This window comes from Pithys albifrons, chromosome 6, assembly GCF_047495875.1.
Source record: "Pithys albifrons albifrons isolate INPA30051 chromosome 6, PitAlb_v1, whole genome shotgun sequence".
In the NCBI taxonomy this organism is placed as follows: Eukaryota; Metazoa; Chordata; class Aves; order Passeriformes; family Thamnophilidae; genus Pithys; species Pithys albifrons.
The window spans coordinates 14,631,255-14,657,819 of NC_092463.1; the positions used below are offsets into that span (position 1 = coordinate 14,631,255).

At 35.4% G+C, this 26,565-nt stretch overlaps 1 protein-coding gene across 3 annotated transcripts in view; it reads right to left on the reverse strand.

Annotated features, from left to right (window-relative positions):
• Window positions 1–2,443: 2,443 nt before the first annotated feature.
• The window catches only part of VRK1 (VRK serine/threonine kinase 1), a 31,724-nt gene continuing 7,602 nt past the window's right edge, over window positions 2,444–26,565 (reverse strand). For 2 of the 3 annotated variants that reach the window (XM_071557561.1, XM_071557560.1), the window contains exons 3-13: window positions 25,983–26,038; window positions 21,872–21,941; window positions 21,406–21,493; window positions 19,883–19,991; window positions 19,649–19,741; window positions 18,557–18,689; window positions 17,187–17,307; window positions 16,312–16,370; window positions 15,394–15,572; window positions 11,105–11,198; window positions 2,444–2,684 (exon numbers count right to left, since the gene is read on the reverse strand). In XM_071557561.1, coding sequence (XP_071413662.1) covers window positions 2,602–2,684; window positions 11,105–11,198; window positions 15,394–15,572; window positions 16,312–16,370; window positions 17,187–17,307; window positions 18,557–18,689; window positions 19,649–19,741; window positions 19,883–19,991; window positions 21,406–21,493; window positions 21,872–21,941; window positions 25,983–26,038 — 1,085 coding nt within the window. In that variant the 3' untranslated portion in view covers window positions 2,444–2,601. Of the gene's footprint in view, window positions 2,685–11,104; window positions 11,199–15,393; window positions 15,573–16,311; window positions 16,371–17,186; window positions 17,308–18,556; window positions 18,690–19,648; window positions 19,742–19,882; window positions 19,992–21,405; window positions 21,494–21,871; window positions 21,942–22,222; window positions 23,531–25,982; window positions 26,039–26,565 lie in introns of those variants that run through there. The other variant, XM_071557562.1, reaches the window with a different exon arrangement.

A 26,565-nucleotide genomic window follows, 5' to 3' on the forward strand; every position in this document is an offset into this window, starting at 1 on the left:
TAGTAATAGCAAATGACAGTCTGTCTAGTCTTATTCCCAAAGGGAAAGAAACTCTTAACTGAGAAGTCAACCAGACAACGTGCAGAAAACCTAATTGCATTACTGGTATTATGGCATCCCAAATCTGGCAGCTCACTGGGACAAAACAGTGAGAAAGTCTGTCAAACTATTCAGGAAAGCAACTGACCCCCTTCATAATGCTATCTGCACAAATACTGGGAATTATATTATTATTTTATAGTAACTTGTTAGAAAAATAATCCTGTAAAAATTACCAAATCAGCAGCACCTAGAAAATACCTTATACCCATCCTGAATTTGATTCTCTCACCAGATATTTTAAATTAGGGGAAAAATATAAACAACCTGTCTGCAGAATGTTCAAGCACTAAAAGAAGCATTCTGTGCTTCATTATCAATATCCTCATTACACCATCAGCTGAAGTGCTGACTAGTTCTCCTGTGAAGATTTATCATGTATGGTGGCCACTTTGAAACATAGGTAGTGGAGTCTTTAACATTCCCTACTCAAGTGTCTCCCTGCTGTGCCTGTAAATGTCAGTCCAGTTTTTTCACGGCTGCGCGCACAGATTAGAAACAGCAGGAGAGCTTGGGAGTATGACTACAATACTAGTAAGGACACTTGTCTTCATGGCACTGCTCAAGTGATTCTTGGAATGCAGGACCCTGCTGTTTTCTAATATTTACACACAACTGGAGTCATCAAGAGCAGTAAATGCAGTCTAAAGGCAGCTTGCTTCTTTTGTATTAGGGGCTTTACTTTCAAACAGGGATGTCAACAAAATCCTCCTACGCCCTCCACCTCTCATAAAGTGGTGTATTTCCCCATCAATGCTCTGCAAAACAGCAGAAACACGTGTGTGGAAGCACACACTGTGTGAGATGCATAGGGCAGCACCATGGGCATTATCACAGCCTTCCCCTCAGCTCCTCCTGACTGTCCCACGCTTTAAACACTACTGCAGGTACAGCCAGTAACTTGCCTCTGAACACTGTAGTTTTGCAGTGTCTTATGAGCAGAGACAAGCCCTGAAACAGCATTAACTCAAAATGGAAAGTGCCTTTTTTCTTCACAGAACACTTGCCAGGACATCTTTTTCCCAGGTAGGGATGGCTTATGAAATTTGCATCACAAAACATTCTTTTCAAATTTATGGAAATGACTGTTTGTTGCATTTGGCTTTGGTAGTGTCAAAATAAAACACACTCCTTGAAAACTTGGAAGTAAAGAAAGGAAGTTTACTGGTAAATAAGTTACTAAAAAATAAAATGTCAAACTGCTGAAATACAAAAGAAGACATTAACTTTGTATGTGACAAGCAAGAGAATATAATATGCCTTCCTGACAATAGGTATTCAGAATAGTGTAACATACTTTCTGAACAAAATGATTAAACGAAGTCATTAAAATGATAGTTAGATTCAACGACTTTTAAATATGAGACAGGCTTCAGCAATCCTACTTTTACATCTGAAACAAAGGGAACGTTTAAAAGTTGTCAGCTACACTTTGCTAATACCACAGGAAAACCAGCTTGTCCAACAGTCAACAAAAATGAGAAAGCACCTTTTAGATATGATATTCCAGTTTTATTGCAAAAAAATCAGATTCCTCTGTTACAAAACATAACCTCATCATTCATTCAACGTTTCATGCTTAAACATATTTATTATAGTGAGTAGCTACTCAGACATTATGCAACCAAGCAATCCAGCCATCCACACGAATACACTGTTCACTGGCTCATATGGATTCCTTTTGGTGTGCCAAACTTTGATACAGCAGTCTCCCTGATAAGAATGGCGTTCATGCCCTAATTATGTGTATTTTACAGTATCTAAATGAAAAGCAGTGGTATTTCACACTGAACTTTAGCACTATTTTTTGACTCTGAGGTCTCAAAGCTAAGCAAGGAAGTACTTTTACAAAAGGATTTGGAAGATTACGTGCTCCTCAACCATTAAAAAAGGTAAACTATTATGTTATGAGAAGCAGGTATGAGTCAATATTTCATTAGAATTAGATGCTATACAAAGTTTTTCACCATTAAAAAGTCTTCTAGCCTTTTCACTAATACAAAAAGAAAGCTTGAGGGGATTGTTGAGAATAGGCATAGATTTTTGGTTGGTTCTTTTCTTTGCCCTGGGCCCTGTGTCTGAAATTCTGGTCTCCATCTTTCCAGAGAATCTCTGAGAAATTGAAAAAGTGATATGAACATAAATACTATGAAAAAAAATAGCTAAAATTCATTACCAAAGAATTGTTTAAATGCAGAAAAAAAGAAAAAATGTAGAAAAAAGCACTTTCTTTTAATTTGCCTTTAAGACATGAATTCATGTATATAAAGAATAAAAATGCATCCCCACTTCAAAAGTTGGCAAAATTTTGCATTAGTATTTCAGTATACATAAATTATGCAAATATTTTAATAAAACATTTATTGTTCAAAAACAGGTACAAACAGCGGTCCAGGATTCATCTTTTAAAGTAGAAAGAAAAAGATTCCAGTGCTACTCAAAAAAAAAAAGCAAACCAGAAATGAGCCACAGAGAAACTTAATTTGTTGCTCCATCTATTATTTACTTCTGGACTCTCTTTCTGATTGCCGTGGTTTTCTTGGATTTTGGTGAGGTCACCTTCCGGGTTCTCGTAGCTACTGCACCTGCAATTCAAACAAAACAGAAAGACAGACTTTTTATTAAATAAAATAATAAAAACGGATCATAAGAAAATACTTTTAAGCCTTTAAGAGAATGGATCAACTCCAATCATTCACTGAGCTTTGAGTGGGGGATGGGGAACACTATATGGACACATCTATGACTATTTCTGGGCACTGATCTTCTCCTAAAAAACATGTACAGTTCAGCTTCTCCAAGAGTAGCACTACATGGAGTTGAGCCATTTCTTTAGCTCACCTTCACCAAAAGAATTATCAGTCCTCTTTAAAACCTAAAACCCTCCTTCCTTCCTTGCCATGTGCCAACTCCTAGTTCTATTATGCCTTCCAGTATTAAGCCATTTTTGGTGTTCTTTGGACCTTTTGCTGAGCTGATCCAACTTGTAACTTGGTATGGTGCTTTAACCCCAGACAGTAGCTACCTACCATGCAGAGTTCACTCACTCACTCTCCTTCAACTCCCTCCCAGTGGGACAGGGAGGAAAACTGGAAGAAGGAAAAAACCCACGGACTGAAATAGGAGCAGCTTAATAATTCAAATAAATTAAAATAATATAATAATAGTAAAAATAAAAAGAGTATTACCACATAGACAGAAATAAAAAAATCCCCTACCCATAAATGATACACAACACAGCTGCTCACCACCTAGTGACCAATGCCCAGCTCATACCCCAGCAACTATCAGACCTCCCAGCCAACTCCCTCAGTTTATATACTGGGCGTATGGAATATCCCTTTAGCCAGTTCAGATCAGCTGTCCTGACTGCATTCCCTCCCAGCTTCTTCCATACTTCCTCACTGGCAGAGCACAGAAAACTGGAAAGTCCTTGGCTTAGGGTAAGCAATGCTCAGACACTACTAAAACATCAGTGGGTTATCAACATTATTCTCATACTGAATCCAAAACACACTCTGTACCAGCTACTAGGAAGAAAATTAACTCTATCTCAGTTGTAACCAGGACACTTAGCAAAGAATTTTTTTTGGTCTGGTATTTTCATAGTTTAGTGAGGTGTGGCATCTTTGAGCATTCCGAGTTGAGCTTATACAAGGGGAGATGGAAGCAGGTGAAAAAAAAGGAAGATTTTTGTTTGGCAATGTCAAGCTCTTAAATCAGCTCAGCTATCAGTGCAACTTTAGCTACAGATTCAAGCTATTACTTGACAATACTTTATTAACAAAGGTAATGAATAATGACATCTAAGTAAGATTCCTAGTAAACCTGGCAGGCAGATTGTTCAAAGAGACCATACCTAAAAGCAATCACAAAAACCTGCCTGCACTTTGATTCTTTCCTGCCCACTAGCAGGGAAAAGGAAGAAAACAAAACACCACAGCTCATTTCTGTGAATTACATTCAACTGCAGTCACTTTGACAAAAAATATTACACATAATAAAAATTCCTACCTTTTTACAAATACAGTAACAATGAAATGTTTTTCATCTCCTAGTCATGTTTTTTGGTTTTTTATTAAACACTTTTTTAAATCCTAAATTCCTCCTTGAAGACAGCATGCCTAACTACTTCAGTTCTTGCTTGTAAAACTATATGTAATTCCACAGTTCCTGTCAAATGTACAGGCAAATGAGAAAGGTAAAACTGAGCTTCATGGAAGTCCTTAACAAGGAAGCTGTTTGCTTAAGACAACAGCCTTTGAGCAATATAACTCACTGATCATTCAAACTCAATGAGTAAACTTGGGGAAAGGAAGGAGGCACAAAACAGTGGAAACCAAACCAAATTCTACAAAAGAAAATCAGCAGTAATCTGTATAGTTTTGGGCTCTATCCTTCATGAAAGCTCTGAGAAAAATGGAAAACAAAATGTTTTCCAGACTTTTAACAACAACAACAAAAAAGAATTCATCTAGTTTATATGAAGTAAAAAAAAAAAAGAAAAAAGAAAATAGATGCAAGGTGCAAAAGATTGCTGCATAAAATGAGAGCTATTGTCATGGCCACAGTAGCAAGGACAACTAAGCTTAAAGAAAATTCGCATTAGGAACCACAAATATCTAAAGAAAATACTCTGCCTTATCAAATCCTCTGTAGTGGTACAGACAGTTAAGTATTACAAGTGGTGTTGACCAGAGATGTTTCAGAATTTTAATCATAGCGGTTTTAAGTAAAATATTGGTATGTATCAAGATTAACACCAATATAAATTTATCAGACTGGTATATAGATGTCCCATCTCATCTTGTCTTCTAATTCCACATGCACCAGTTTAGAAACACACATATAGGTCTTAAGACTAAGAAACAAAACTGTGCTTGAGTCAAAAAATCAAAGTTTCTATAAAATGAAAGGTTCCTATGGTAAAACCTGAGTCCCAAACTTCCCACTTAATTGCCTTCTTTAATGGAAAGGAGAAAAGTGAGAGAATCTCGATGTGAAAACACAGCTACCAGATGAAATAGGTATGATTTAGGTGTTAATAGTGACTTTTAAGTTAAAGGTCAGAATACATGAAAACAGAGCCACACACAGATTTTAGACTCTAGGCAAACAGCAGGTAAGTGAAAAAACAGGCATGTTGGAGGTTAGCACTGCATCGTCTGCATATACTGAATTTACACCTGAGAAAGGGTGAGCACATACCAGTCTATAGCTAATGGCTGAAGAGTTATAGCAATTGTAGTCTGTGCAAGCTCTTAAACTAAGACTTGTAGTAATCATCGTTAAGCAACACAGTTAACATCTTTGGCCCTCAAAAATGCACATGAGGTCAGTACATTGCTTAGTCACTACAAGCTGTCCTTTCTCAAAAAAAACCCCAAATCTAATGTCTGCACAAACTTGTGCATAATCTTACACATACATTTTGCTATATGTATAATCCTTTAAGAAACAAAGGTCTGTAAATATGGAGTGGTGGGAGATGTGGTGGAGAGTTCTCAAGTGGTGTCAGGAAGATGTTCTCAGACTAGTCTCCACACAGATGAAGCATAATTATCATTTCTGGATAGACACAGTGTGACACAGCAGGACAGTCTTATTACAGGACTGACATTTCTTTCATACTGGCAACTTCATGCCAAATATAATCAATTGCCACAGTTAACCTCAAAAGAGATGAAGTAGGAATCAGAGGGCCACTGACCTAACACAGCTGACCAAAGCAGATAAATTTAGGACTGCCATTATTCAAAATTCTTCCACTGACCATAATAACCCTTTTCTCTTGCAAAACATGCTTCAGTTATATTTCAGTTGTCTTTGTTCATATCAAATAACCAAGTCATTATTGCTAGATGGCTCTCTAGGAGATCTCTTTCCTTCAACTGCCCCTTAGAAGGCTTCTACAATCATCAAACTGAAAAAGGAAACAAGAGAATGGAGCCCATACAATTGCTATTTACATATGGAAGGAATATGAAAAAACCTATTTCCAGTATTGGAAGCTGAAAGAGTACACTCAGCATCCAGCTGCACACATCAAATGGGAACTTCAGCCAGGCTGCAGCATTTCAAGAGAGTTAAGCATCCCTGTTCTCTATCAGTTTGGGCAGTTTGAATATGGTGCCAAAGAAGAGCTCCTTTTCTTTTAGGAAGATGAAATAAGGAAGAGTAATTAGTTTTCTGACAAGCTCTTTCCCAACTCAGCCTGGGAACTACATAACTGAAAATAATTTGCATTGTAACACTTCTCAAACAAGAATTCTTCAGGACTCTGAAAGCTGTTGAAGAAATTGCAAGGAGAGCAAATAGTTTTGGTTAGTTGGCATGTTCTCTTTTCTCAGCAGTTCTTTTTCTACAAAAAATTCAGAAATATGACTCAGAAAAAAAGAACAGAGAGACTGAAACAAGGTAAACATGGATGTAAATTCTAAGAAATACATGACTGTGGGATGGGGATGAGAGAAAAAAGTCTGTAAATTTATGGGATGGGGCTTGGCTCTGTTCTTCCAAGACCTCTCTTTCCTGCAATAAATGAAGCAAATGCATATCATATCATACCCAAAAACATTAGAACACAAGAATGTACTATTTGATAACTTTATGCCTGTGCATTTCTTACATATAACATCAAATCTATGAATGTTCTTTCAAAAATTTGAATGTAAAATTATTCCAGGCAAAACTGCAACTGGTTTACTTCTATTTGGAAAAATTGCTTTACTGAAGACATTCCAAAACACAATTGTACACACACATATAAATCAGCAGTCCCTTGCAGAACGTGTCCAAAACTAGTCCTTCTCTTCACCACAGAGCAATTTACAAGAGGAAAAAAGTTTAATTCAAATATATTAATTGCAGTCTTAAAAAAGGTTCGTTCCCTGTAAAATTCTGAGACGCTGCAGTACAATTTTTCTTTCTGTAGAAAAATTTCACTTGCAAATTACATATCTGAGTTCGAATTGCAATACCTGTTCAGCAAACTGCAATACATCTTCAGGTCAGAGAAAAACAACAAAAAAAGCAGATATCACTTTTGTACTTAAATTACATAGTTCTATATGTAAAGTTATTATACAAAACCTTACCCACAGAAAATTTTCCTCAGAAGGTGTTTTGCTTTAGTTTAAGACTTTTTATTAGCAGCAAATACAAAAAAGTCTAATGAAATGTAACAACAAACTTCTATTATTTACATTTTAAATGTGTTTATGTGCTAGAAATGGTCTGAAGATATTGAACAGAAATAAGATTAAATTATTAAAGTAGACTAAGTATAAAACTGTGTTCCAACTGCAAGAGTAACCAAAGACCCTGGTTAATGCTTAACATGGTAGATACTATCCAGCAATACACACAGGTAGAATTCCTACCCCTAGTAGTACTGATTACTTCGAAAGTACATTAAAAATACAGTACTTCTCTTGTCATATCTCTTTAGTATTTCTCTTTATACTGTTTCAATCAATAAACTCCAAAATTGTCTTAAAAAATTCACAACAGAAAATGAAAAAGGCTATTCTAAAAATAATTCTATATTGCCATCATCCAATCTTGATTAACTCTGAATGTTAAAAAAAAAACCCAAACCTACCGGGGTAGATGTTTTATTTCTATTTAATCCCAGGTTCTGGCTTTGAACATAAGATTATTCACAATTCTCACAAAACTCTTGTTTTTCAGCATTTACATGATTTTCAATGAAGGTGCCTAGACTATCTGCCAATTCCAGCAAAATAGTTAAAAATAACCATATTAGTCCTATTAGTCCTGATAACATGCTAATGTGAATAAAAAACAATTTAAGAATTCCACCAAATTTCTTGCAACTTATTTTGGAAGTATAACACTTGTTTCTCAAAACCTTTCTGAAATTGTGTTTCTTTTAAAGAAGAGTCACTTGACAGCTCTAGAAACACTGATGGCTGCCATGACTGGAAGAGAAGGCCTTTAATGACCTCATCAAACGCAGCCACTCTGACAACAACCAAGGGGAGCTGAGGGCAGAAGAATTTCCAGATGACCATCCTTTCTCAAAGCCCTTCTATCTTTCTCCTCCACCAAGTCTGTGGGCTCTCCAGTTCCAGCAGCAGCAGATCTAATTACTGGCAGAGTCCCTGTAGCCACTGAGCACCCTGGTGAACTCCAAGTGCTGCACACCTGATCAGGGGACAACTAATCTTTTTGACTGGATTAGACAAACTGCATAGTCAGATTTGACTTAATGCTGATAAAATGAACAGCAAGGGGCTGCATGGCTGGTTTTGCCACTGTTTTATGTTCAAGTAATCATGAGATGATGTTTGAATATCTGAAGAGTAATTGCTGTCTCACTATATTTATCCCTCTTAGAAACCAATAAAATAGAATTTCAAGAACTTTTAAAATGTTCTTATATGACTGAACTTTAAATTCTACAACTAAGAAGTATCAAAAAAATATACATTTTAGTAACTTCAGGACTAATCATATAATGGAGAAACAAGTACATGGTAACATAAAATTAGTAAGTTTTAAGTACTTCTATAATAAGGAGCTATTTTCAAATTATCAAAAGCATCAAAATCAGAAGATTATGAAACAGTTGCCCTTTCCTTTAAGACAAGTTTATGAATCATGTAATAGGTGGTAAAGATTTTAATTCCAGATTTGGAGAGAACCAAATGAGTAAATACATGCATCACATTTCACCTGAAATCATTTGATCAAGTCCCTCAACCTGGTATTCATGAAGGTGAGTAGTATAAACAGGTAAAATCAGAACCATTCCACCTGTAACTCTATTGAATCGGCAAGAGGAGGCTTTTTAAATTTAATTTTATGCTGAAAATATACACAGCCTCCCAAATACCTTTACTTAGTCTGGAAAATCTCAGCATTTACAAAAAGCTAATGCTACCACTCAGACTGTGATTCTTCAAGTTCAGTTTCATCTCTGAGAATTTCAATCTACAATCTCAGGAAAAAAAGTAGAATAATATAGAGAATGAAAGTAAGTTCTGCACATGTATATTAAAACACAACCAGAAAATAGGCAGATGGATTAATATTTTGTTAAAAAGTCTTAAATAATATGTAAAATGCTAAAACTATAAATATCAGCATCATATAAAATAATTGCATTGCTTTGAAAAAAATATAATCTAAATAACACTTTTTCAGCCACTGACAGACTAGGGAATTCACAATAGATTGAAGTCAACAATTCAAAAGGCATTCAATTAAGAGAAATAGTCACTAGTTTTAATGTTTAGAATTCTGTAATATGAACAGCTGAAAACAAACAAAGCAGAGTCATCTCCTGGAATAACACGAGCTTTATTCCTTATACTTAGTACCATACAATTTGAGCAAATATACTGAGGTAAATCCATAACTTACCAATGTTACTACTGTGTTTGAAAGGTTACAGTTTCCCATCCTGCAATACTTCTTCATCAAACCCTTTTTAAGCAAGCAGATTTGTTTCGGGGTAGATTTCAGTGTTACTGCTGTATTTTTTAGACTATTTGACCACAGACAATATCTGGTATTTTACTTCAAAGAAGGAATCAAACTCTAGGAAAAATACCTTTGCAATTACTTGAATTCAGTTCGCATCTACATGAAGGAATTAGAAAATTAGATCCAGAAATCAGTTGAACTGGACATCTACCACCAGCTACCCTCTACATATCTATTGAAGAATTCTGATCTTGGATTTTCAATCCTACTTTATCTGTCCATGAATTTTTCCAGACAACACTAAAACTATGCCAAATTATGCTGAAATAATAGCTTCAGCATTTTCTATCCTTAGAGTTGATCTTTCCTCACTTTAAACATGCTTGCTTTTGGAAGCTGCTGCTGCTAGCCCTTGGCTTTAACATGCTGTGAACAGGAATCCTGAGTCAGCATTTTCTAACAGTGAACTGGATAAGATGGAAGGACAAAAATGAGAATAAAGCAGAGAATGAGCAATGGCAAAAGAACATGGTTCAGTCACCAATTTTTATCTCCTAGCAATTCTACCAGCTTTAGGCAGAACGTAACTGGAGCACAATCCTTTCTTACATAGAAAGTTTAAATATTTCAATGTTATTTGAGTTAATCTAAAAAGAAATTATGAAATATCAAAAGCACTTGAACTGCTGAAGGTAAATGGTTCTACTGGATATTTTGTGGCCATTGGCTGGGTTTTGGTGGGCTGACATTGGCTACAGAGGTAGCCTCTCACTGGGAAGAGCCCAGCTGCTGCTCTGTGTTCAGCACAGCCCTTTCCAGCCGGCCCCAAAACCAACCCACTGTAGGCCAACGCTAAGCCAGATTTGCTTGTGGTACCTGTATGAAAACATTTAAGAAAGGAAAGAAACACTAGACAGGCAGACAGGGAGTAGCTGTGCAGAGAGGAGAGTGAGAAACAGCTGATGGAAAACCAAAGTCAGAGGAGGAGATGCTACTTCACCGCACTAGAGCAGATATTGCCTGTAGTTCACAAAGGACCAAGGATGGAGCAGATATCCCCTGCAACTCACAGGACAGCCCACACTGGAGAAAATGAATACATCCTCAAGAAACTGGGCCACAGGACTGCAGCAGAAAAGAGACAGCTTACACTGGAGCAGGGGGAAAATGTAAGGAGAGCGAAAACGCCATTTACCAATTACAGCAGTTCCCCTCCTTGCCCCCGACATGGAATAGGGAGTGGTAGAGGGGTTTAGAGTGAGGTAGTTGAGCTTGGGGTAAAGAAAAGGTGGTGTTTCAATGTTTGGCTTTGTCACTATCCAATTTATATTAATTTGCAATATATTACATTTATTTTCCCCAAGCTGAGTCTGTTGTGCCCACAAAATAAACAGTAATAAATTTCCCTATCTTTGTTCAACTCATGAGTTTTCTCCTCCTATTTTCTCCTTTCTGTCCTACGGAGGAGGGGAGTGAGTGGCTGTGCAGGAATCTGGCCCTTAGCCAAGGTATCCTGCCACATCAGTACACGTGACTGTCAGAACAATCTTACTAGAAGCAGCAGCTTTCTTTTTTTCTGGACATCCTGTATCTTCCATTTCTGCCTCGGTGCTCTCACTGGCTGCAGCTGCTGCCTTTCTTCTTTTCTGAAGAAAAAAAAGCGTAAAAGCATAAAAAAAAGGCAATTGAACTCAAGAGCAGGAAAGACCACACAAAGTAGAAAATATTCTTATGCTCACAAGATATTCCCCAATTTTAAACCTTATTTCTCCACATCATATAAAATGTCTCCAGTCAGAGAAAATTATTTGTATATTAACACAAGAATACTAGTACTAAGCAATATACTATTTAAAAGGACAGTTACCCTATCTGCAGATCAACTTAGGAGTTGAAATTTTAATGTATGACAAAATTTTGATCATAAAACCTCAAGTTATTTTTTTTTTAATTTACATTGAATAACTGTTACAAAGGAGCAAACTGAAAAATCTGAAAAAACACATGAAAATATTTTACTTTAAGTTCATATTAACTGATTTTTTTAAAAAGCAATTACACCTCATTAAATTCAAGTTTATCTGAATCTAGCTTCTTAAGGCTTTCTTAGCATAGCTTAAAAGTACCTAATACCCACTGACAGTAAATTTTTTTCCCTAAAAGCAACTGCACATTCTGTTCCAAAGAGAGGTACTTGGGAAATCTGAACCCTATTCAAGGCACATTATCTTAAAAACCTCGAAATGGATAGAACTCTTATTATCTGTAAATTACAATTAATCTTCGTATTGCAAAGTATTCTTAAAGTGGTTATGGAAAATGATTGTTTTAAAGCCATGATTCTTGCAAAACATGAGGTGACCTGCATCAGACACAGATGAAAAGTGATGAACCTGGAAGAGTTTACCTTGTCCTTTTTTAATTTTTTTTTAATTGTGTGAGACCAGAGCTTTACTCATACAGCTTTAAAAGTGGCTACAACTTCACACAGCTCACGAGAGAAGGGGAGAGTGCATTACATCTTTCCTTTCCAAAGTGTTGCTTCATGATTACCATCTAAACCCTGCTGGGCTGAACAGATTGGTTCGATAATTACATACAATAACTGCAGTGGGCAGGTAACCCTCAGCTGGCACAGGGCAGCTCCCCTGTGAGAACTTCCATATGCAAACTGCACTGATGGAGTGCATTAGGTACATCTTTCCTGCCGGTGCACAGGCCTGATTACCGCCAGCCAAGACTCCAAGGTTAGCATGTCAGCAGATTTGTGATGCATTAGGCAGGAATAAACACAGACACTTTTGTTCATTCTGACCAAAATTAAGGAGGGCTATTTCAGCACTGCACTGCTTTCATATGAGAGATAATGCATTCCTCCCAATTGTACAAGGAAACATTTTAAATGCTCATCAGAAAAACAGATATTCAATATGTGCTACACAAAAGCAAAATACATTTATCTTGTTTCCAAGCTTATTTAATAAAAAGTGGTTTCTTAATCTTGATGCAGGTGAATTACACAGCAGTGGAAATCCGGCAGCATTTATCTGACAAAAAGCAGCACTGCATATCTGAACCATTAGAAGCAACGAAAAATCACAAAGACCCGTATTTTTCTGGGTTACTTTACTCCCAATGGCAACTCTCCACCACTGAACAGTAAGACATGGCCCTCGCACTAAATAATTTAGTCAGGAGCTTGAAATACTTCGTCCAACTCCCAGTACTGCTACCTTCATGTTTTGCTACAACTCTTATAGAATACCACACATAAACCAACATGTGTTTACTGTACAGAAAAAAAAAGAAAAAAAACCTCGAGCAGAACTGTGGACTGTTTCATTTACTTACACATCTGGGAAATCTTAAGTCATGATATTGAAAACAAAATGCTAACTTTTAATATAGCAGACATCTGTGGGTTTTACCCAGATAACAATATTGAGATTCCAGAACAACCATCCTTATATGCAACATATCATGCCCATCATGGCTCAATTAGCTATACAAGCTGAGAGAATCCTACATTCTAAGAATGTATTTACACAGAAGCTAGAAATATTGTCTTCTAGCTGTGAAACAGCACAACTTCAGAACACCAAGAAATGCTGTTTTAAGAAAATATTACTTAAGATTGCACCAAAAGAAATGAAGAGTATGTCTTAAGACATGTTGTGATTAAAAATCAGTAGAGCCAAAACACCACAGATATTCTGTATTAGAGGTCACAGTCTTCTCAAAGGTGGATGCCAGACTGCATTTTTCTTTTCCAAAGTAGACATTAAGCATGCCAAAAGAAATTCGGCATGTGCTAGACGGTACTGGCTTTCAGAAGCAAGATGCTACTGATTGATGGTAAATTATGGAAAGAAGTTTCTAACAAAGTTTTGAATTTGGAGCTTATCTTTAAAACATTAATTCATCAGGTTGAGCTACCCATCACAGCTGAAAATATATATAATTTTAATTAACATTTTACGTTCTTCCTTTCTTCCTCCATGTTTTTAAGTGCCCAGCTGTTCTCAAGTTGCACAAACCGTCCTCCTGTTCTCTTAGACTCTCATTAATGTCTTATACTCCTCTGGAAGAAAAACCTAGTAGCATGAGTTCCCAAACATATATTCTGGAAAGGCAGACATCCTGCTCAAGACCATCGTTTCATTCATTCTCGATGAAAAGTGAAAAATTCGGCCCAAAAAGGACTGACACAATTTTTCTTCTACCTGAGCCTACAACACAGCTGTTACAAGGCCTACAAAATGCAGCACAGAAAGAAGAGTCATCTGTTCCAGTGTTTGGTCAAAAGCAAGAAGGTATGTCAACATCATATCCATCAATCTTATTTTTCTGGACACTCCAGCAGTAGCTGGCATGAAGTAGCATGAAGTTCACTGAAACAGCAAGCAGAGAGCTGAAAACACTTACTCAAACAGGCCAGTAACAATCATTGTTTTATCAAGTGCTTGAACATATTTGTGACAACTGAGCAAGATGACTGTGCATATGGTTCCTCAAAGCACAAAAAAACTTCAAAAAAACCCCCCAAACCAATGTAAAAACTAGCTCCTACTTGATGCCAGTAGGTAGGAACCTATAGAAAAGTATTACCCCACCCTTTGGGAATGATCTTGACTGATATTGGCTAAAGAAATATGATTTTTGAAGTTTTATTCCACTGAAAATGTGCACCAGACATCTCTGCTGGACAAGGACATTAAAGGTCACAGATCTGGGCTCTGCAGCAGGCCAACCTACCCAGCAAAGAAACCAGCAATCATTAAAAACAAATTATTTTTTTCCCCAGAATACTGATCTCAAGCCATGTCAAACCACAGCAGAACAGATGAACTTATACTAATGAACTCTCCTTTTGGACAGACCTTTACAGTCACTTCAGCAGAAAATATTAGTATAGAGATTTTAGTCAAAACACTATTTACAGGGCAAAAAGAAGTAAGAAAAGCTGGACATACATCCTCGGAAGACCTTGGAATCCAACAGCTTTTTTTCTTTCTTATCTTTAACACACTACTGATCAAATCAGTACACAGGCAACATTCTTGTACTATTAACCTGTATTATAATTCTCAGCTCCCTGGTTCATGTTAAAGGAATGAATAAACTACCCATCTGCTATTAAAAAATGTAAATAAAGAACTAGTAAATAGAGTTTGAAGTACAAAATAATATTTATTGTCCCATTATCTGACCAGATTATTGTTAGAAGCCATTGTAACATATAGTTTCCCTAAAGCTTAAAACGCTCTTAATGCTGTATTCAAATAGGAATTCAAATTCAGAGTGTAAGGCTTCTTAAATACAAAGACTAAAATACCCCTAGCCTATCAACATAGTTAAGACTCAAAAATAACATATTAGAGCATGGTAAATTCAATATGTGAATTCCAAAATCAAATACTTGGCATAAAAAGGTACACCTAAAACTAAGCTTTGAACTAGCCATGGAAAGGAAAAAAAAACTAGACTAACTTCATCTTACATGTATTTTGACCTGTCTGAAGTTTTACCAGTTTAAAGAAATAACTAAATTAACCAAATGTTCATATGTTCAAATGTCATTATATTTAGGTGTACAAACATTGTTATCCAAAGCACTATCTATAATGAAAGTACACCTACAAACATCATTCTGTATTAAATTTTAATAACAATTAGTGAAGTTGAATTAGAGAAATAATGTGTATGATTAGGACTTTAAAAAATAATTATTTAAATATTTCCTACTGGATGAAGCTGTGGGACCTACTTCCAACACCACTCTAACTCTTACTTAGCTCAACAAAACTCAGTAAAAGCTGATAAGAATTTTTAGAGTCAAACCTTTTGTACGGTATTTGTCTGAAAGTCTCCATTCTCTGTCAAGCCGAAGTCCAGTACTCCATCATCTTTTTGCCCAATGGCCTTGAGACCTTGCAGAAGTATTTCTCGGAAATGCTGATAAACAGGTTTCTCTTCATAGCTCAGTAGCTTCACCTTTTCCATATATTTGGCTATTTCATCTAAAGAAATGGCACCTCCAATTATTTCTATTTGAAAACGTTTTAGCAATTCACTTTTACCACAAAATAGACAGAAATTAAGCATGTAGTACTTACACTATTTTTGAAGTGGATATTCATAAACTCATAATAATTATGACTTTACTACAACATGTTTTAGAAAAACATTATACCAAGGTTCTTTACCCAGTGATGACAGCATCACTGGTTTTTACACATTCACAGCAAAGAAGAGTCAGTCATACAAAAGTATAACAGACCAATCTTCACCAATGAATGCTTGTTTACATCTTATTTTCTATATCTATATGTAAAAATGTGGAAAAGGAAGTGAGATGTTATCTCAGAACTTCATCAGTTCAAGACTGAAACACTTATTAAATAATATGTGAAACATTAGACCACTTTAAAAACGGACAAGTCACACTTGACAGAGAAAACTCCTCCGATCAAGAATAGCTGGAAATAAGAACAATCTATACTTCAAGTTTGCACTATTTAATTTTCATATCTAAAATTCAGTTGTGAAAAATCAATTTACACATTCTGTGTTTACAATTAATACTCTCTTTAGTCAGAAGCAACACGGTGTCTGCAGTTCATACTGCAGCCAAAAGCAAGAGTCTAAACTTCTTTTAAGCAACAATCTAATTCATGTCTCTGTTGTTCCTGATTGAAAGGAAGAAGAAAAACAGGTACAAACTTCAGTAAACAAGTATTTAAAAATAGCTCCTCTTACCTGGTTTATTTTTCCCAGGAAAGCATTTGTCCATTAAAATAGAAATGTTATCTCTGCATCTGAAAAACAAAATTATTCAAAACTACTGTTTCTTTTGAATTTTTAATCTTGTCCTGTTCTGATAAACTTTCTAAGTACCAAGCTGGGCCACTGTTAGAGACAGGAAACATTATTACATAAACCTTTGATATTTTTAGGTGTGCACTGCATTTAGGAACCTGACAAATATAGCAAGTTTTTGTTCAAAACTTTTTGATTCTTATTAAAAATAAGCAAGTAGAAGACTGGAAAAAAAACTGGTCTATTTTAAAACTTCACAAACCAATGCTAAGGAAGCCAGATAACAAATACTTGTTAAAGAGACAGCAACTGCTGTACTGGGACAGCTCCCTTCAAAGATGAAGCAATGTTAACACGGAGGCTGAGGAACAAAATGAAAAATAATTTAAAAATCCTGCAATAGTAGCACTCTAGCTGGAATGATGCTGAAAGACATTTAAGATTCCCCTTTAGCTTTCACCTCTGCTGCTGACTTCAGAGAACGGTATTATAAAGGCTACTCATGCTCCACACTTGTAAAGCAGGACTAATGGTTCCCTGCATTCTGGTAAGAGCGATTTTTGGCTTACTATGGCAGTATTCTAAAGTGACAATACTGTGGTGGAAAAATAAGTATCTCACACATGCAAAAGAAGGCAGTAGAACAGTACAAGTGAAGTGGAATTACAAGTCAAGGATACACAAGAAATGATGAAGAGAAACTGGAGGGCATACAAAACAGCCTACTCACCAAAAGGGAACATACTTAAAGTACAAAGCATTTCTACAGCGAGACATTTTCACTTTGAAAAGTGAAAGAAAATAAGTTTTCTCACCTTATTTTTGAGTCTCTGACAAAATTTGGATCTTTCAAGTTATCTTCCCAGGGTAGATGGCCACTAAGCCAATGAATCATGCAGTAACCCAAGATCTCCAGATCACCACGTCTCGATGGTGCTAAATACACAGACACACATAAAAAAGCCAACCATAACATCAGCTAACAAACCCCACACAGTTTAACAACAGTAAAAATGCTAAGACAATAGAAAGTCAATGATAACAATGTAATACTACTGTATCTGTTACTTATTTCTTTATTTTAGCATAAAACCTTTGAAGAAAAACATTATCCCTACATTTGGAAGGATAACTTCATTTTCAAGTCCTTTATCAATCTCTTTATTCTATTCAGAAACATGACATGCTGCACTTATCCCAATTTTGGAAGCTTTTTAAGTATTCAGATTGTGGAAAAAATAGAACAAAGTAGTGAAGTGATTGACTTTCTGTTCAAAACAGTTTTTACTTCCCTTCTTCTATAAAATGGTAATGGTGCTGAAACCCCATCTCCTGAAAAACATATTCTACAATGTTGAACTATTTTATGTGGCCTGAAAACTGAAGAGAGAACAGTAAAAGATCAGATACCTAAGGCTTCACAAGAAAAGACATATCCAAAAATAAACCACGAAAAAAAACCCCAAAACAACCACATGTACTTTGACCACAGATACTAAAACTATAAATGGGCAAATCAAGTCATCTTTGTTCATGTTCAGCTTTAAGCATAGATGCAATAGTTCATCCTAAAGTAAATAATCATTTTCAACAACTTTCACTTTTCCAGAACACATTTTTATGCTAATAAAGCAAAATTTAGCAATTAAGAAAATGAAATTTGTGTTCACTATAAATCCTCAGTGTTTAATCAGACATAGACCCATGTTTTCCTTGTTCTACTGTTTCTCACTTCTTGTCTTTTAATGTTCAGTGACTAGAGGCATAATTAATTAATGTTTTTTAAAAAAACATTCTAAATATTGAGTTAAAAACAGGAATATTTTCACATTGATAACAGAAATTATTTTTCTCATGAAAACAGGACCTATTTCTCTACCAAGATGTCACAAGCACTATTCCATTTCTACTTAGTAAAAAGCAATATGCTAAACATCTTAACAGTCTTTATAAATTAAGAAGCCCTAGTTAAGAAAGTTACATTAAAAATACAGTAAGCAAAAGTTAGTAAGTGGAAAAAAAGAAAAATGCCAGCATAACCCACAGGGGAAAAAAAAAGAAAAACATTTTTCTAGATTCAGAAACCTGGTTTGTTTGTTTGCTGCACTGAGTTTTTTAAAGACTTTTGTATTTATAAAAATGGATGCAACAATGCATACTTCTGAGAAGAGTTTTACATCCTTACCCACACCCTTGTGTGCATCAATACTGGTATATTCAATAGTTCCATCATGACACCTTTTCGGATCTTCTTTATATGCTTTGTGAACTCCTTCAGAACAGTATCGGTAGGCAAGTCCATAATCCACCAAGTACACCTAGCAATTTCCACAAAGAATTAAAGAAGTATAAATACAAAAAATATGAAAATAATAAATGCAACTCCCAAATATTCTCCTAAGTTTTTTAAAAGCACTAAAAAAGGTGAGTTGTTCAAGTTTGAATGATTCCTTTTCAGGGCTTTATTCATCTTAATACTTATGACTTGAAAACAATGCCAGATAGGTTTTATAGTTTTTCACAGAGCAGTCTGATTTGGAAGCCATTTCTTGCTGATACAGAAGACAAGTAGTTACATAGTCAGTTATTACCATTAAAATTAAATTTAAAAAACCCCAACAAACAAGCAAAACAATAAATCATGCCCACAGAGTTAAAATACACTTAACCCTCTTTGAAGTCAGCTGTCCCATTTGAACTACTCCTCATGAACAACACAGTTACTCTAAGAGAACTGAAATTATTTTATATCTTTCACAAGCTAAAACATTTGGGCAAGAACTTATATAATTCTGAAACTCCAACAAGCATTCTTTGAATAGTAAAGAGAGTTAAAAATGCAGAAAAATGAAAGACTTCCGTAAATCAAGTGGAACAATAAACACTAAAGACCAATTTTTCCAAGTAACAGAACACTTATTTGATGGATTTCTTGAACAAAGGAATGAGGTAACAATGCAGACAGGCAAACATAATTTACCAGAGTGCTATATAATTTTAGGCTTCCACCTGCAAATACCTATTTGTGAGTCAATTTTGTTTTAATCTCAAGAATTTCTCTAGAATATTATTTAGGCCAAATAGTCAATTGATAACTGTCCAGTAAAATGCATTAAAAATCATAGAATATTAACTAGATATAAATGTCAAGCAGAAATAATGTTACCATATACTTTCTCAAAAATGAGCTTCTGCAAGATTTCACAGGTTCAAAGCACTTTCATGTGTTGTCAAATAGAAGGTTTAAAACATGAGGAATAAAATCCATCAGAAATACCTGATTAGGGTTCTTGTAACTCAGAAGGAGGTTTGCGGCCTTGATGTCTCCATGCACGTATTCATGCTCGTGGATGAATTCCAGAATATCAAGCTAACAAAACAAAAGTCATGTAAATGCAGTACCCAGGTCCACCCAGCAGAGGACCTGGACTCAGCACAATAGTGAGATTGAACTGAGAGACTTGCACAGGGAAGACAGATTGTGAAAACAGAACGTATTTTTAAAACTTACTATTCTCAGGCCTAATTGTAGTACAGTTTTACGGGAAAATTGCTTTGCATTCTCTTCATATATCTTCTGAAGATCTCTCCCAAATCGGTCTATTATCATAAATCGATAACTAAATTCAAGGGCAAGGAAAAAAAAACCAAACAGCAAAGTTACTGAATTGCACTTAGCAAAGTATCTTATCTGTGTGTTAACTGTACAAATTACTGACTGAAAATGCCTCTCTCAAAAGAAACTGTGTGAAACACCTGACTTTCTTTTTTAATGCAGTACATCCATTCCTACCTTTTTCCACAGCAGCTAGTCAAAAGCTCGTCCATCAAGAGAACTGCTTTTTATTCTAGTTATGCAATACAATAACAAGTCCTCACAGAGGAAAACATCCCTATTGTAGCTCACTCTAGGCAAAACCAAGCATCAATTACTTACAAAAATACATTTCTTACTTTATAAACAACTAAGTCACTTAACATGGCTACATAAAATGTTCATCTACTGAAATCTATTGCAAACTTTTTAATCTGTTATAAACAACCCAAACCTCTCACTGCCAAAGGTGTTCAGATATTCACTGTTACAGCCAAACTATTGTAAGAACTGTAAGAGTTCATATAGGCTATATTAAAGAAATTCATGCATTAAACACTGAGTGCAAAGACACATTTATCTGAGAGATAAAAAAAAACCCCAAACATGCTACATTTACTTTTGCCTCTCAAAATTAATGTTGTTTTTAATATTAGGTTAGTTTTAGAGTTGAGGACCTTCTGAAACACTGATATTTCTGACATACTGAAGCATACATACCAACTGCCCTATGCAGTGATCCACACAGAGAAGCCTGACCTACTCTAAGCTGCCAGAGAACTACTAAAACTCCTTTGCAGCACAGCTGGTTAGAGAAAGTCCACCAGGAAACAAGTGCTATTACATAAACATTAACAACCAAGTCACAAAACCCCTTCATGACAGGGAACAATACTAAAAACTATCCCTAGATTTAAAACAAATTCAACATGAGACTAAAAATTATTCTAGCTCACAGATTAGGGAAAGAAAAACATCCTTAGGGAAAACAAAAAAGATTTGAGGGAGCACTAAAATCTTAATATTTGTGAGTGAAAATACTCTTAAGTGCACACTATAAGAAAAACTTTGAAGGTAGTCATACTATTCAAGGACTTGCAAATTAGAAGTTGACTTTGTTTTAATTAAAATATAAAAAGCTTCTAAACCACATATATAGAGAGAACCTCACTATATTACAGCAAAGTTCCCAACAAAAGAAAACTAAATTAAACTGACTAGAACAGACACAAATAGGAGTAACAAAAGGAATACAGATAAAAATGTATCTATTTGTATAGTTCCCTAAGCACACCCTGCCATGAACATGAAACTTTGTAGCAGGAAAGAACAACAAAAAGAGAAGTGGAAAATACACCTTATACAGTAAATTAGATTAAAAGGGATAGTGGTTGTGGGTTAAATAAATACCAGCGTATGTCAACAAAAGATATATTTACCTTTTTCCATTTTTTTCATGCAAGCCAAAACCCCAGTATCTTGGTACACCTATATATTTCAGTTTATGGGACTTAGTCCACTTCTGAACTGAAAATACAAATAAAGTTCATGAATTTGCATCAGTAGAGACTTACATAAAAAGGAAGTAGTCACATTGTTTAAAATTTCTACATACCTGTGAGCTGCTTATTTCACAGAAACATGAATGCAAAGTATACTGGAAAGTTAATGAAGTATCCAGTGTAGGGAGAGAGATGCAACTCAAGTTTCAGTTTACACAACACCAGCAACATAACTACATAGAACACCTCTAATTTACTCTAATGTCTGAATAAGATTTCAAAAAATTAAAAATAATTTTGAAAATTACCTAAAGGGATTCTCTTAAAGTTTGATCTTATTCCTATGGGCTCTATTTGCCTAAATGCTTGTAGTTCATTAATAACATTGTAACAGACTGCTTACTTTCATCTGGCTTAGCAGCTCGCATGTAGAACTTTAACTCAGTAAAAAGAGGTCCATTCTCGCTGGGTTCCTTTAAGATAATTTACAATTTGTTAAAAACTGCTGTGTTAGTGCCTAATAATTATTAAAAACTCACAAAATGTAACATTCACCCTATAAAAACAGATTCTCCATCAAATGCTCTACCCAGTGCTGATGAACTCAATAGAATATCTTCTTTTTATAAAAGTAGTTTAGCTCTAAAAAGTTATTTTCATTATAAATTGCTTAATGTTAAGAATATCAAAGAATACTGTCCCATAACAAAAGACTAAAGAATAACAAATTAACTGAAATGTATAGAAATATTACCAATATTTGGCAGAAGTTTAGCAGAGAACATTGAGCAACATTCATTATCTCATTTTTTCAAATTAAAGCTGGATTGCACCAACTCCATTAGCCATTAGTGATCTTAAAATAACACCTGAAATGATTCAATGAATAAACCTTAACAGAAGTTAAATTCCTACTGAACATAAGGCATTTAGTTCCATTCATACATTAGTTGACAGAGATAAAAATTACAGAGGATTTCAAAATTTCTCTTAAACTAAGTTACAACAACTACACCAGGCTTGTCTTCAGACCCTACCTTGTATTTAATATAAAGTATTTCAGTTCCATTTTCAAAAGACAAATCTATGGGAACCACGTAACAAATGAAGTTCAAGAGACAAATTTGTAGGAATTGAAATACTGCAAGAACAGCAAACGGTCATGTTCCTTGATGATACATTTCCAGAACTTGATACAAAAAAAAAAGAGATTTCATCTCTTGTAATTCTGTTGTAATTTTTGAGTGATTGATTTTGAGATCAGCTTAAGCAATATATTTTAGTGTAGTTACCTATATATGTCCGAATTCATTCTATCTCAGTGAAAATACGTGTGTTGGAACATCCTACACTTAAAAAATAACAAAATGTATGTGGTTACTGGTAAAGAAATCCAGAAATAATACAGCCACATGATATTAGGAAAAGTGCCAAGATACACATTGATTTTAAATGGTTTTAATTTTAACTTCTAAATGCAGATGCAACGATCCAGGAAATTGATAAAGGCCAGACTGTACCACTCAGCTAACAGAGGTTTTCTGCCGTCTGACATTAACAGAGCAATGCAAAGAGACCGTACAAACCGATGACCGAGGGCAGCAGCGTGCACTGATCTCTGGGCTCAGAGGCAGAGGTGAAAGACAGGTCAGAATGAGAGCAGATACCAGTCCAGGCATCACTCCTAGGTCTGGAACCTCGATTACAAACCTACTGCCTATCTACACTTTACTTTCTCCAGCAGCACTGCCCTGATAAACAAGGGAGCCAACACAACAGTTTTCTGGGCCTCTCCTTGAGGAACCAACAGTCAGACTTTAGCCAGCAACCATTAAAAAATAACAAAACCAAAGTAACTGACCAACACACACAAGTCTTTATCCACAATAGTCAATAAATTAACAATACAGTGATTATATAAGCAGTCAAGATGCATTAAACAACTAAATTCCCATACTGCAGTTATCTTGAACACACATTATTTGACCTATACACTTGTTTCTGTGGAGCACAAGCCATTAAAACACTAACTTAATTAGAATATAAATAAATTATCTTATATATAATTTTCATTCCATTAACATGGGTTTCAACAATGTTATTTTCTCACTAAAATACAGCGGAAAACTGTAGGTATTAAAAATACTTACAATATTTATCTATAAATAAATTATGCCACAAAAATTTATATCTCAGTGCTGAAAAAGAGATATATCTTTCTCTAAATGCTGAAAATCTGCTATTTTTTCATACTTGAGAGAATGGATAAATTATGTAACCACAAAATTGTTCTTCATGTTGACTAAGAAGGTGTTTTACCACAATACCATTAATTCTACATACAGATAAATAAATGCATATGCTATGCTAAAAAAGCTCACACAGTCCAGAAAAACTGCAAAGACAAATTTCTACAGCTTTATGCCCAGGACCTTTTTAAACACATGGCTTATAAAATTGAAATTGAAGTCTTATTCAAAAAGATATCATAATGAAAGTGATTATGGTGTACATGTCGACATCCAACAAGTTTCAAGTAGTACTGTAAGAATTCTGATCTTTTTCAGTCAGCAATTTAATGAAGTGTAATTAAACTCTGCATCCACTCCTGAGTGATGACATCTGAAAGGTCCACACGTTAAAAAGCATTTCTTTTTTTAATAAAAACTGTGACTCATTTCATATTGTTCAGACATCAATACTATGAGGATATGTCAAAGACTAAGCCAATTTCCATCCTGCTTTAATAGCTTAATTTGAAGAACATTACTATAGAAGCACATATTTTGTTAAACACTAATAATTGTTCAAAGCTGTTAATCACTTTGCTTCAGCTGATGGATCAACTAGCAACCACCCAGGCATCAGAAAATGGGCTGTTATCTGTAGTTGTGTTATACTAGACTGTAAAGGCATAATATGTTATGGGTCATTTGTGAGGCTAGCACAAAGACTAGGGCTACTCGTTATTGCCATAAAGACAAAACTATAAAAGACCAATTAGAAGTGAGTAGTCATCTGGGATATTAGCAATGGAGGTATTTCCAAAATGCTGCAACCAAGTGAATCTAGCATAAAAGCAACCCAAAAGTTGGGGCAACTCTTATATTCAGAGCCTAAAGTAGAGAAGGGAGCAGATGAACAGGTTTCAAAATCAGGAAAAGAGGGAGACAGCAATTACACACAGGATAAAGTAATGCATATCTGATGATTTTCCAAGCAAGTCAAACCAGACTCTTCCATGAAAATTAAATGGTGCTCTGCTTCCTGATCAGTCCAAACTCAACAGGAGTCAGCAATTAAAAGCCACTGCCTCTTACAGCCAAAAGCCACTGCTGATATTTTCAGTGTCTGTTATGTCTATGAAACAGGCCACAGTTCCTGCATGAGACACCCCACCCCAGCCCCAACAGCACAGGCTGAACATACTAAAGCATGCAGCTTCAGGCTGGGGCTCCTGGTCCATGCAGAATTCTTGGCCACAAACACCTAAGGCAGCAGCAGCAGGCTCGTGTTGAAAGTGTGGCAATCTGACATCTGCAGGGTAAGCAGTGCCATTTTCAGCAAGGGACGACATTTTGGAAACAGGGTCATCACAAACTGCACCTTGGGGTGTCTGAACAGTACCAAAATCAATACCCTAGAGTTTCCCTTTAGTCAGCAGATGTAAATATCAAGATTAAAGGCACATATTAACTAAAATGTATTTTATTCTAATTTGACCTGAACTTTCAGTTTCAGGAAGAAATGCAAAAAGTATTAACGTATTTACAATGTGACCAATTACTGCAGCAAAGCATTTCGGTATCTTCATGTAGTTTAATAAATAAAATGTTAGAACAGTGCAGTTCTGAACTAGGCTGAAAAACTAATCTTTTACACTGTGGAGTTCTTGTACAGTTTTCTGGTATTTGTTTTTAACACAGCAACAGAACTGCCACCAAGATAACGAAGGGTCTGGATCTACTATGGCTATTCCCATATTCCCAGTTTTTTACTAAGACTTTACCAGGGAATCATACATAACAGTAGGTTAAAAAATTAGGTGTCAATGCAATTTTAATTCAATAGAAACTAGAACATGTATGTGGTTTATAATAAAACATTTTATCCATGGAGACCTTGGGAAGCAAAGTTTTGCTTTTTCTATTCCCAAGATATTTGTCAGTTTACCAACATCTAGTGGTGAGCAACAGCTCACACAGACTCACTGTTGAACCTCAGAAACTCTCCAAAAGCTAGCCAGATACCATTTGGTGGTATCTGGGCTGTTTATAGGAAGCAAATGAAACAGAATCTGATACATTTCATGAATCTTTCTCAACTCCACTGATGTTCCACTATGATGTTCCACATACAGAGTCCCAGTTCTCAGCTGCATTCCTCTGTACCACCACACTTTTATTTTAAACAGCACTATGCAATTGTATTATTTTCAGATGATGTTTTAAACTACCCTTGGTACCCTACAACAAATATTTTGTTGTGAAGTAAAAATTCAAATGCTCTCTTACCACTTTTACAACATAAGGGGCATCACTGACAACCTCCTTTGAAGAATTAACATCAGCTGTTAAAAAGGAAGCTTGTATTAGTAGTAGAAGAGCAAACTGTCACAAAGCAAACACTTCTTTGCTATGCAGCATGGACAAACATATGATACAAGCATTGGTAAGAGAACTACTCTGAATGGCAAGGCTACCACATATGGGTATGGTCTTGCATTCTCCCTTCTGTTTGAGAAGAACAGGCAGTTTACTAAATAAAGGAATTATATTTTATTATCCAGTAATTTTTTCCTAGTCAACAGTATTTCTTTTGTTTTCCAGGATTGTGATAAACATATACATTAGTGGACATAAAGATGAAAAATAAATTCTTTCTACTATGTTGCCATGTTACACATCCAAATACTGGGTATGTTGCTACTAAGCTGTTGATATTTGTGACACAAGATATAGGTATGAAGGACACCAAATTAGGCAAGCACAAAGTACAGGAATATTCAGAGTCACACCTTTGTGCAAATGATGGGGAAGCAGAGAGCAAGTTTTGGCTTGAACAAAGCAGGAATTCTGAACAAGAAAAACGACAATC